At 38.0% G+C, this 11,924-nt stretch overlaps 3 protein-coding genes across 5 annotated transcripts in view; 1 reads left to right on the top strand and 2 right to left on the bottom strand.

The window, feature by feature from the left end:
* Window positions 1–2,129, bottom strand: part of LOC100638180 (heterogeneous nuclear ribonucleoprotein F-like) — a 4,080-nt gene extending 1,951 nt beyond the window's left edge. The window contains exons 1-7 of one of the 2 annotated variants that reach the window (XM_020000458.1): window positions 2,074–2,129; window positions 1,689–2,021; window positions 1,176–1,587; window positions 866–998; window positions 575–721; window positions 404–529; window positions 83–291 (exon numbers count right to left, since the gene is read on the bottom strand). In XM_020000458.1, coding sequence (XP_019856017.1) covers window positions 83–291; window positions 404–529; window positions 575–721; window positions 866–998; window positions 1,176–1,587; window positions 1,689–2,021; window positions 2,074–2,094 — 1,381 coding nt within the window. In that variant the 5' untranslated portion in view covers window positions 2,095–2,129. The remainder of the gene's footprint in view (window positions 1–82; window positions 292–403; window positions 530–574; window positions 722–865; window positions 999–1,175; window positions 1,588–1,688; window positions 2,022–2,073) is intronic. The other variant, XM_020000459.1, reaches the window with a different exon arrangement.
* Window positions 2,130–2,179: 50 nt separating this feature from the next.
* Window positions 2,180–8,515, top strand: LOC100638055 (DENN domain-containing protein 1B-like). The gene is made up of 17 exons (XM_011407704.2): window positions 2,180–2,308; window positions 2,887–2,945; window positions 3,015–3,061; window positions 3,194–3,243; window positions 3,327–3,437; window positions 3,782–3,851; window positions 3,909–4,016; window positions 4,637–4,690; window positions 4,777–4,838; window positions 4,944–4,992; window positions 5,038–5,087; window positions 5,145–5,195; window positions 5,966–6,274; window positions 6,466–6,676; window positions 6,787–6,876; window positions 6,921–7,019; window positions 7,079–8,515. The coding sequence occupies exons 1-17, from the start codon at window positions 2,289–2,291 to the stop codon at window positions 8,165–8,167; spliced, it is 2,529 nt and encodes an 842-aa protein (XP_011406006.2). The 5' UTR covers window positions 2,180–2,288; the 3' UTR covers window positions 8,168–8,515.
* Window positions 8,465–11,911, bottom strand: LOC100637927 (ubiquitin carboxyl-terminal hydrolase FAM188A-like). Of its 2 annotated transcripts, none has more exons than XM_020000457.1 (14): window positions 11,809–11,911; window positions 11,679–11,758; window positions 11,556–11,634; window positions 10,848–11,430; window positions 10,631–10,745; window positions 10,262–10,335; window positions 10,132–10,211; window positions 9,966–10,036; window positions 9,395–9,475; window positions 9,250–9,322; window positions 9,088–9,163; window positions 8,945–9,032; window positions 8,818–8,889; window positions 8,465–8,739 (listed from the first exon to the last, which is right to left on the bottom strand). In XM_020000457.1, exons 1-14 carry the CDS (start codon window positions 11,879–11,881, stop codon window positions 8,596–8,598), a joined length of 1,689 nt encoding a protein of 562 aa, XP_019856016.1. In that variant the 5' UTR covers window positions 11,882–11,911; the 3' UTR covers window positions 8,465–8,595. The 2 variants fall into 2 exon arrangements, with proteins under 2 accessions (XP_019856016.1, XP_019856015.1); XM_020000456.1 differs by having other exon boundaries at window positions 8,571–8,739; window positions 8,818–8,892.
* Between the last annotated feature and the right edge of the window lie 13 nt (window positions 11,912–11,924).

Here is an 11,924-nt window from a genome sequence, read left to right as displayed (position 1 = left end):
TGATGGGGGGAGAGAGAGAGAGAGAGAAGAGAGATTTAAAATGTTACATGTTACATACTAAAAGAACTCTTCTCTTACTCACCAATATGTCCACGGTCCTTCTTCATAGCATTCACTGCGTCTTCATGAGTACAGAACTCAACCTCTCCCTCACCTGAAGCTCGTCCATACGTGTCCTTCTCGAGGGTAACTCGAAACGGGACAAGAGGAGAGAAGAAATCAAATATCTCTCTCTCGCTGGCAGAATAAGGTAGACCTCTCATTCGAACACAGTGACCGCCATTAGGATCACTGCATGTAAAGAAATGAATAAGTATTATATCAAATATTTAAGACTGAGGTTATTCTAATTAATGCCCATCAAGAACTATAGACAGATATGCATTTTGAATTAGAGTAACACCTGCTGTATGTTGGTCTCGTCATGTCTCTACCAGCCCCAGAGTATCTTGAGTGTCCGTAGTATTCTCTTTCTCCTCCATAATCAGACCAGCCTCCACCTCTTCCGCCAAACTTATACCCCGCCCCTCTATAATTAAATTATTAATTATAATTAATTATTAATCGTCATTGCCTGTGGTATGGATCAGAATCATATCTCCTCCCACCTCCTCCTCCTCCTCCCCCTCCCCCAGGGTAGGGAGCTGGCCTTGAGTACTTGGCCCATCGATCAGCGACGGGTTTTATGTCACTCCGAGTGGTCCGGAACACTTCAATGTACCTACAAAGTGACATAATGTACATGTACATGTATAATAGTGACTATTTAATAATAAATTTGCCAAAATTTTACCCACTAGCCCACTCCAAAATATACAGGTAATAACAGAGATTACTATTACTATTAATATTTTTTAAATGTTACCTGTGTCCTAGTACTTTCTTGTGTCTGTCTAGTGCTCTGTCTACATCTTCTTCATGAAAGAGTTCAACAAAAGCTTCACCAGTTTCCCTTCCACTTTCGTTCAATTGCATTGTAATGTGTGATATGGCAATACCTGGTAAAGTACATGTACAGGGATATGGGGGGAGAGAGAGGGAGGGGGAGAAGAAATGAAAATAAAATAAAGAGAGAATCTAAAACAATTTTTTATTCAGCTAGAAATAAAAGTAAATAATTAAATTAATAAATAATAAAATAAATAAATAAAATAAATAATAATTGATACCCAAACCTTGAAAGAAATCCCTTATGTTATCCTCAGTCGACCCGTACGGTAACCCACGCAGCCTGACCACACCTCCTGCCCTTCCCCCTACCCCCGGCCCCTTCATCGGATGACATTCATACTCGAACTGGTTCTGGGACGCACGGAAAACCTCAATATACCTCCCGCCCAAATGATCCCTGTCATGTCTAAGAGCCCTTTCCACATCACCTCCCGAACAAACCTCAACGTAGGCTTCTCCGGAGACACGGCCGTCGGAACCAAAGGAAAAATGGACTCCTTTCTCTCCGTCTTTGACTTGAACGTCTTTAAGGAAGTCAAGTATGTCGGAAGCCATTGCAGAGTAGGGAAGGCCACGTAGACGTACAAAGTAGGATTCGACAAGTGGGCGTGGCTCAGTAGGAGGAGTCTCATGCTCCTATTAGAAATAAAATTATTATTAATATTAATTAAGTCATTTCGTAGTTTTAAAGCCCTGCCCCCATTAATGTATAAGCCCCGCCCAATCATTAAACTAACTATTTTCACTCCCCCTTCGGCCCCCTGGTTGTACGCTCCGTTATTATAAGTAGCTCCTCTTCCAGTAGATCCAGTACTTCTTTCGTAATCAGCTTTTGATATCATGAGGACCCCAACCTTCTGAGACAGTAGGAGTTGACCGTCTCTTGTGCATGCTAACTCGAAATCTTTTGACGTCTCAAGTTGAACGTAAATGCTGTTCCCAGTTCTCCAGCCTCTCTCGTCTGTCTGAAATTTAACTTCTTTCACTGCAATTTCCTCAAAAAACTTTCTAACGTCTCCCTCTGTCGTCTCACGAGGAGATCCTGTGACTACCACAGCATAAAACATTGACTGGAGGGACAGAGGAAGAAAGGTTTGAGAGTTATTTTGCTATTGAAATTACCTGCTCTCCATTAGACGCCATCTTGTAATAATCACGTGATGCTTGTGATCACGTGAAAGTAGCCACGCCCTTCAGTATACGGACCTAGTGGGTATACGGATTTTGTTTTACATTTCCGTAATCTCTCTTAATCTCTTCTTGTATCATCGAGTCAGTCTTCCTCTCTCTCTCTTTCTCTCTTTCTTTGTGGTCCTCCCGGGAAGAAGGAGACAGTAATGGACTCTAGAGTAAAGAAGTAAGCTATGGAGAGCTTATCCCTTATGTTGTAAAGAATTACAATATGATTTGTATTGAAAGAACTTAGAGAAATGATGAACAATGGTTACAAATGCAGTGGGGAGTCTGTCAATAGTATCCATGTAGTGTTGTTTATCAGTCTATAGTACACAATAATAGGTAGACTAGTGTATACAATACACTAGAGACTGTTAATCATCTTATTATGAGGAACTTGACTACATACAAAACTACACTTGTATGTATCTGTACATGTACAGGTACATGTGTTAGGGGTAGAGTAGGGCCTGTTTTTTGATAGCTTTCACTTGCTAAACAATGTAAACAAGAGCTGCATTATTTGAATGGAGAGAGAGGGGGGGAAGAGAAGGAGAGAGAGGTTACCACATGTTTGATATAAGATGATGGAAGGAAGTGTACTAGACTTTAAATAGAGGTCACATGAGGTGTGTAGTAATAGAGACAGTGTTAAAGACATTGCACTGTTATCATACTCTCTCTGATGTCATTTAAGATACACACACATGTTATCATCATGTCTGTCGTCTCTGTCTCTCCCCCCCCTCTCTCTCTCAGAAACCCGACTCAAACGTTTGAATGTTACGTTGAATACATCAGGCCTCATGATGATAAAGGTATAACATACATGTATTTATCTACTTTCATTCCTATATTTCTATTCCCATAACTCCATTCCCATGCAGCTCCAGAGATCAAAAGATTATATCCCAAAGATCATCAGTTTGATGAGGTGAGTTCAAATGCGTGAACATTACACCTTGATATCTCAAAAAGATACGACACATTGATTTGATATTTAATTTGTTATTGAGTGTGTGGGTGTACATGTATTTACGTTGTGCCTGTTTTTTGTTAATTTTAGGATCTAAAGAAAAACCTGGCAAAGTTTGTCTTCCCCACAAAAGACTCAAAGTAAGTGAAATGACTTGACAACCTTGAGTGTGGACATACATTTACTCTCCCTCTTCCTCTCTCTCTCCTTTGATCTCTTCCAGCACTAATGCTGAAGAACACTTCACTTTTTGTCTAACGGATCTTCAAGGCACCTTCCGTTTTGGTTTCTGTCGGTATCCTCCTCGTGGCGACGTGTGCTCCTGCTTCATAAGGTAAAGGGAAAAGGGAGTACATGTACGTGTACGTGTATTTCATTCCAAAGTGTTGAGTACTCGTTAATTAACGCCCACACAGGCTAACGGGTTTATTAATCTTTGGTATATTAATTAATAATGATGATGGTTATGATGTCAGTTGCTAATGGACTACATGTTTACCTTAGCACTGGAATGACATCATCACTAACAATAATAAAAATAGAAAATACAGTTATAGATACATGTACATGTACGAATGTACGAATTTACATTCTACAGCACATTGTGTACAAATCTATTATTATTATTATTATTATTATTATTATTATTTAATTATTATAATTATGTTCTTATTTTAGCGATCTTCCCTGGTTCAAAGTTTTCTACAAAATATTGGACAAAATCTCAGACTTTCACGCCGACTTCCAGGTATGCCAATCAATTAAAAGAGTGGGCGGGGTTGACACGCCTCCTTTCTATCCATAGACGGAGCTGATTGATCCATTCCTGACCAGCCTCTACAAGCACCCGGTACCTTCCCTCAATACCGAAACTGTTATGACTTTAGTACCTGAAGGGATAGACACTGGGCAGGTACACTATACACAATACATGTAATGGAGGCATGTATGTACATGTACATGTACTTTTAAATGTATTATGTACTTGTATGTGTTTATGTAGTGGATGTGTATGTACATATGTACATAGTCTACATTGTACCTTTCAATGTACATGTACATGTAGTTTTACCATCCCAAAGTCTATCTGTTACATAATGTATTGTAAATAAACCAAGACTGGTTGTCTATCTTAAAGTCATGCATGTACATGTACTTTTAAATGTATAATTATATGATAATCTACATTGTACCTTTAAATGTACATGTATTGTTTTATGGTATAATGTATTGTAAATAAACTAAGACGGTTGTCTATCTTAAAGTCATGCTTGCACGGTGTATGTCTTCCTATTTAGTATGTACTGTATAGTGTGTGTGTGTACAATTGTCTGTCTATTCATGTGATGCTTTTAAAGGAAGCATTATCATGAAGTAGTCATTGATGTTTACTTTGCCACTATCACTACCGCCACACACTCACTATCAATTAGCCATCATCTCATGAACACACACTAGAACTGTAACCTAATACAATAGAGCATGTACATATATGTATGATCATTATTTCACTACCTTTTGCTTCCTTATTAGGTGTACACCTTTCCTTTACCTAATACTAAAAGACTACCAGAGATACCAACAGATGTGAGTCCGTGTATATTTGTGTTTATAGTGCATGTACTGTATATTTTAGTATATTTCAGTATATTTTATTTTTGTTTTTTTTGTAGCATAATTTAACTCTTTTTTATCCAACACTACATCATCAAGTTATTCTGTGTTTATACGCTAAGTAAGTTTATGCCGTACATGTACTTATCTGTTTTACCTGCCTTTCTCTCTCTCTCTCTCTCTCTCTCTCTCTCTCTCTCTCTCTCTCTCTCTCTCCCTCTTTTAGTATGTTATTTGAAAGACGGATCATCATCACTTCTAGTAGTTTAAAGACTGTGAGTACCTTTTATTTATTTTATTTTATTTTAATTTTCTTATAGCTCTCAGCAGCTGTACATGGCTGTGTATTACTACTCTATCCTCTTTTTTGGTAAGAATTCAATATCTCTTTTTATTATTATCAATTATTACTTCTTCCCTTTTAAAGGCAACACATTTTTATTCCAATTACTCCACACCATCTCATTGATTACTGCACGTGAGTTCTAATTAGTGCCCGTCTATAAATCTATCCTAATTAATGCCCGTCTATAAATCTATCCTAATTAGTGCCCGTCTATAAATCTATCCTAATTAATGCCCATTTATAAATCTATCCTAATTAATGCCCGTCTATAAATCTATCCTAATTAATGCCCGTCTATAAATTTATCCTAATTAATGCCCGTCTATAAATCTATCCTAATTAATGCCCGTCTATAAATCTATCCTAATTAATGCCCGTCTATAAATTTTTCCTAATTAATGCCCGTCTATAAATCTTTCCTAATTAGTGCCCGTCTATAAATCTATCCTAATTAATGCCCGTCTATAAATCTTTCCTAACTAATGCCCGTCTATAAATCTATCCTAATTAATGCCCGTCTATAAATCTTTCCTAATTAATGCCCATCTATAAATCCATCCTAATTAATGCCCGTCTATAAATCTTTCCTAACTAATGCCCGTCTATAAATCTTTCCTAATTAATGCCTGTCTATAAATCTTTCCTAATTAATGCCCGTCTATAAATCCATCCTAATTAATGCCCGTCTATAAATCTTTCCTAACTAATGCCCGTCTATAAATCTTTCCTAATTAATGCCCGTCTATAAATCCATCCTAATTAATGCCCGTCTATAAATCTTTCCTAACTAATGCTTCTATGATAATTGTTTTTTTAAACTATACGTAATCTGTATTTTTAATTCAATTTGTCCTCATTTAAATTGCTCTAATTAAAGCCACCCGGTTGTTTATTCTAATTAGAGCCCCAATGCCTTTCCTGATGGGTATCCACTCCTCCATGATGGATCAAGTTCGTGCTATGCCGATCAACGACGCTGTCATACTGGACATTGATCAAAGCGAACTTGAATCACCGTATTACGAGGATCTGCTCAACATTCCTCCGGACGTCTCCACACAATTAAAGAACGTTTTAAAAAAGAGTTCTTCGGCTTACGGTGATACTTGCACTAAAGCTTTCCTACAGGCTAACGTGGCACTACTGGGAGGATATCGACTGGCTCTGAAGATGAGAGAAGGAGAATCCACTGTCTCTTTTGATAGAGAAGCGTATGTTTAACAATTAAATGATTTAGTTTTATATACATGTACTTGTTTATGTATGTGTGTGTATGTAAGATGTACATTTGAATGTAAATTCCTTCAATATTTATTCTTTTATCTTTCTCTGTCTGTCTCTCTCTGTCTGTCTGTCTGTCTGTCTGTCTGTCTGTCTCTCTCTCTCTTTCTCTCTCCCACAGTTTCATAAAGTCCAGGCCCCACATGGAAGAGTTCTTGTCTTTGCTACTCGAGTTCCAACACTTCCAGCAGTTCATAAATGGGAGGATAGACAGACTCAACTCGAACAAGGATAGGGACATGTTTGACGATGAGGTCATCATCTACGAGGAAGAGCTGAAGTCGGGGAAGTGGTCGTCGGATCAGATGAAGGTTGCTTTCAAGGACATGAAGGTAAGGGAAGTCCTTGTGTGTGAATTCCTGTCAAGTTTTCTCTGTGTGTTGGTAGCAGCTGGTGTTAGATATTTTGAAATTTTAACAATGTTTGTGTTACATTTTTGTAGGATTTGCTCCATAAACACAGCACCAAGGTTGCTAAAAACACCCGAACTTTAATGAAAGATACCAAGAACCTGTTCCAAGGGAAAGGAAATGTAGGATGTTATTATTAATTTTTAATTATTATTATTATTCTTAGGAGAGGATTAGCGATATGTATCCCAGCTGGAGTCCTAACTTGTCAAATAAATCCTCCACACTACCAGCCACTGGGAGCAGTCAAGATGGACGACACAAAGTAACCCACCACATGATCCTAATACTGTATCATGTCCTCTTATTCTCCCTCCTCTGTAGTCCAAAGTCCCTCCGCCAGTGATCCCTTACTCACAGCACAAGGTTGGTATGGACAAACTGAATCAGATGCTCGACCTCCAAAGAAAGAGAAGTTCACTCACCGAAGCCCCGCCCCTTATAATAACCACGCCTATCTCTGATAATAACCAGAGACTGAGTCTCGATGATAATAGTGCTGAGTCGGTGAGTATCAGCAGTAAGGACTCGCTGGAGGTAGCTACTGGTCAACTGGTCGATCTAACGGACTCAGTCCATACCATCGAGCGCATGCCTACCCCAGTACTGATCAGACCGGTTCTATCGGACGAGGGGGACACTGACTCCGCCTCCATAGTCTCCTCGAGCTCCTCCTCCTCTTGGGGCGGAGTTGATACTGTTACTAAAAATGAGCACATCTCAGAGTCCCCTCCGTCCCTAATGCCCCCTGTCCCTCCTCCTAGAAAGAAGCACCTTAAGGGAGGGGAGAAGGGTAAAGGCGGGGACTTACACGAAATATTTGAACTGACCAATCGGAACTCTCCGTCATCTGATTTCGGATCTGCAGTTGCTGACGCGCTGATCAAGAGTTCACGCAGAATCAGTGATCCGTTCACCGCCGGGTCAGTTTCAACGGCAGGGGAAGAGCTTCAGAGAGCACTGAGGGATACGACTTTTACTGAAACAGGATTAACTACTTCAAGTATGGCCACGCCCACTTATAATTCCATTACTAGTGACCAGCGTATGCCAGTGATTAATGAAATGGTAAGACCTCCTAACGACCCCTGGCAACCAATTCTCACCCCTGGAGAGTACGACAGTAATCCTTTTAAACCAGGCGGAGCACTTATTGCCAAGGACAGCCCTCCCATTGCTAGGGGAGCTCCACCTTTAAAGCCCCAACCTTATTCCGGCTCAGGACTCAAGAACTTTGAGAGAAAGAGAGGTACGGCTTCACTTGAAAGCTCTTTAATCGGTTCCTTAACTCCGGTAGACGTATCAAAATTGAATTCTGTGGGGGGCGGGGCTTCTGCTGGTAATAATGATGACCCCCTGGGGGATATTTTTGGGCATGACGGACTTAAAGGATATGCAATGAAACAACAGTAGATTAATATTAATATTGATTGAATATATACATGTATAATTATTATTATTATTATTATTATTATTATTATTATTATTATTATTATTATTGAATGTATTTGTATATGAATATGGCACACATTTTATGTTGCTTTTCCTCTTTTCTTTTCAATTATTATGATTTTATATCCACAATTTGACATAATTCTTATCATTATTATTATTATTGTTGTTGATTATTGGTTATGTACAGTTAATACACACACATTTTTCATTTTGATTTTTCCAATTAATTATTTTTATTATACGAAAGAGAGGGAGAGAGAAAACATTTAAATTATTAGATGAGAAAGTTAAAGATGATAATGTAAATAATTAGTTCCAATTAATGTCCTGATCGATAGCTGATTGTTGCTGGAGGGAAGGAGAGAGGGAGAGAGGTTTTGTATTCTTTAAATAATTTTAGGATCCGTTCCACCATCCCAATGTATGATAAGGTCGGGCCATTTTGTCTGAAGGCAGTTAATTAAAGAAATGTCTGAACTAGTACCGCCTGCTTCACCAAGGGCCACTGCCTGCCCTCTGGCAAGCTGGATCTGAGGAGAAAGTAAAATTATTATTATTATTATTATTATTATTATTATTATTATTATGGCACTAGATTTTACACTTACCTCATCTTCGTTGTTGTGTATTAATCCGTTGTAATGATAAACTGTAAATGCTTTGGGTCTTTCACATTCCATCTGCTGGAGGAAAGAGAGAGAGAGAGAGGAGAGAAGAGAAAAGGAGAAAGCTTACTGGAAAAGGATAAAACTCGTTTAAAAAATCACTAAGCAGAATAATCCCTGCACTCTCCTTGTCTAGTTTCTTCTTCATATACTCAACACTGCAATGAGAGAAAAGGAGGGAAGAGTAGCAGCTGCAATAGGCTATTAGCTTACTAGCCAGAGTCTGTCTCAAGATTTAACTTTTGTAATAGATCAGTTAACTTGTCAGTAGCCATTAGACAAGAATCACCTTTAAATAATAAAAATAACAATAAATAATTAATAATAACAACTGCTCTTAATAATAATAATAATAGTAATAATTTTCACTTTCACCTTCAATACTAAATCGTGAGAATTCTCTCTTGGCCACAGATTGTGCATCTTCTTCAGAAGTAAGACCGATCTCCTACAAAACAAGACGTACATAAAATACCCCTTAGCAACAAGGGGAGGTTCCCTAGCAACAGCTGTAGCTCACCAGTGAGAAAAGTACAGTCAAGTGAGTCTCACTGGCTATCAACCAGACAGGATAAATAGGATTCTTTAGAAAACTACCAACCTAAACATTATAAAAATTATAGTAGGAGGAGAGAGTTCTCCAATTTTTCTGTACTTCAAGTTTGGATTTTTTATGATTTTTTAAAGTTGCTCCAAAATCGGACAAAAGTCCCTGTACTAGGGTCGCGGGCCAAATTTTGCCAAAAATGAAAAGTAGAAAATTCTCCATTTTTATTACATTTCCTGATGCATATACATGTTCTTATGTTGCATAGAAAGTTTGAGCTGATTCCGATCAAGTTTGGATTTTTTACGATTTTTTAAAGTTGCTCCAAAATCGGACAAAAGTCCCTGTACTATAGTACAGGGTCGCGGGCCAAATTTTGCCAAAAATGAAAAGTAGAAAATTCTCCATTTTTATTACATTTCCTGATGCATATACATGTACTTATGTTGTGTAGAAAGTTTGAGCTGATTCCGATCACAAATGAATTTTTTACGAATTTTTAAAGTTGTTCTAACTACTAGGAGTAATTTGCAGACAGACAGACCTCACAGTAATGAAGAGATTCTAATATCGTTAAAAAACCAACTGTGGATTGCCTTGGAATGCCAAGCAACTCTAAACAAGGAGAGAGAGAGAAGACAATCATAAACTAGCAGTAATATTTTGAATAATTATTGTTAGTAATTATTGAATAATTATAATTAACTTACTCATTCCTCCAAGATCTTTATCCAAATCAAAGACGTTGGTAACACAGCGTCCAGTCAATAGCAAATTAATCAAATTCTGACTAATATTTATTCAAATTAACTTAAAAATAATAAAATAATAAGACACAACCTTCCGTGGCCATGAAGTGGGTCTATCAACGGTTGCTCAGTTTCTTCTCTTTCCTCAGATATTCTATCAATTCCCTAAAAGACATGATGACATCCACCATAACAACCACACTACAGTTCCTAACTGCTGGTGTACCTCAATACTGTGTTATAGTTTAGTTCAGTTGTAGATGCAATACATGCAATATTGTAATAGTGTAATACTGATAGTGGAGTGTGGATGGGTAAATATAACTCCTTTCTTACTTTAGTGCTACTAATACTAGTTGCATATCAGTGGTATATTATGGACACTATAACACAGTAATAATTGTTTATTATAATACTAATTCTTAAACTATTGAGTGAATGGGTTTATGTCCTTTCTTACTTTAGTAAGTACTACAGAATAAAGGAATAATAGGACTCCGTATGAGCTGAAGAAATCACTCAAATTCTCTCTAATGCATCTAACAGTGCTACCCAAGTCAGTGCAGTGACACACCCTAAAATAATTAATAAACATTGACTATTAATAGTGGTTAATTAACTACCAATACTGGTTAATTAACTATTAATAATGGTTAGTTAATTATTAATATATTGACCTTATTTTAGAATGAAAATCCTCAGCTCTTGTTTTAGTAGTAGCTGACGAAATATCACCAGATCCAGTCAAACCGGTTTGACGGCTAGCTAAACCGGTTTGACCTAATGCATCACTTGACATCATTTTATTATCAATAGCTCTCAACTCTTGATCTTCTCCCTCCTCCTCCTCCTCCTCCTCCTGCTGTCTCTCTCTAACGCTACGTAAAGCTGACGAAAGTGCCTCTAATGTAAGACCACACCCACTCTCCTGGCCGTGACCACTCCCCTCCTCTTTCCTTTTGACCTTTTCCAATAATTTCTCAATGGAGCTGCCCGTTATAAGAGGAGGAAGGGAGAGAGAAGGTTCTCGTTTTATTCCACTTGTCTTTTCCTCTGAAAGAGGCGAGGGATGCTTCCTCTTCAACCCACCACTCACTCCACCCGTTTGAGTAGGTGTGACTTGTGCTATTGTATCCATGGCAACTGTCGAAGTGGGTGGAGCTTTGGAATCGAGTAAGGCAAGTCTGCAGGTGCCATCAGAGCTGGCATTAATTAGAATATGAGAGAGGACAGATATTAATAATCCTTGAGCCACAGAACCTAAAATAATGATAACTTAAAATTTAATAATAATTTTATATTTATTTTCGCAATTTTTAACATTATGATGAATTTTACAATGACAGTTTCTGCTACATAGTCCAATTTTATGTTTAAAGACTTACTTTCACACTTCCTCCAGTCCTCATTATCAAGATTGTCGTTGTCTCTGTCTTCGTATAAATGTTTTTGAAATATAAAAGCCTACACAAAAGATCATACGTCTACTTGATCACGTGATGCCAGACCTGTACTGGAGCCAAAACAGCACAGGGGCCCCCACTGTACTGAACTAACGCCAGAGGCTCTTTTGAGCTGAAAATAAATCCTAAAATAAAAGATAAAATGCAAAATAAAAGTATCCTGAAGCTCTCTTGCCTTGATTCCATCTCTGAAACACGTCCTGAGCTATGTCTTTGCCCCACACAGCTGAGACCACTCCAGCCTCCATCTTTAATAGGCGTGGGGGTTAAAAATAAACTAGATCCTTTAGT

The sequence above is a fragment of the Amphimedon queenslandica genome, unplaced genomic scaffold (genome assembly GCF_000090795.2).
Source record: "Amphimedon queenslandica unplaced genomic scaffold, v1.1 AMPQUscaffold_13185, whole genome shotgun sequence".
Taxonomy (NCBI): domain Eukaryota; kingdom Metazoa; phylum Porifera; class Demospongiae; order Haplosclerida; family Niphatidae; genus Amphimedon; species Amphimedon queenslandica.
The sequence above is the reverse complement of the archived record's forward strand: the minus strand, read 5'-3'. Positions and strand labels throughout refer to the sequence as shown.

Excerpts from the sequence above, each read along its gene's own strand:
- LOC100638055 (XM_011407704.2), top strand. The coding sequence starts at position 2,289 with ATGGACTCTAGAGTAAAGAA. Across the intron at positions 3,852-3,908 it reads ACTTTCACGCCGACTTCCAG|ACGGAGCTGATTGATCCATT; the intron begins GTATGCCAATCA and ends TTCTATCCATAG. Across the intron at positions 4,839-4,943 it reads ATTCTGTGTTTATACGCTAA|TATGTTATTTGAAAGACGGA; the intron begins GTAAGTTTATGC and ends TCCCTCTTTTAG.
- LOC100637927 (XM_020000456.1), bottom strand. The coding sequence starts at position 11,881 with ATGGAGGCTGGAGTGGTCTCAGCTGTGTGGGGCAAAGACATAGCTCAG. Across the intron at positions 11,431-11,555 it reads GGACTGGAGGAAGTGTGAAA|GTTCTGTGGCTCAAGGATTA; the intron begins GTAAGTCTTTAA and ends TCATTATTTTAG. Across the intron at positions 8,893-8,944 it reads ACGAGTTTTATCCTTTTCCA|CAGATGGAATGTGAAAGACC; the intron begins GTAAGCTTTCTC and ends TCTTTCCTCCAG.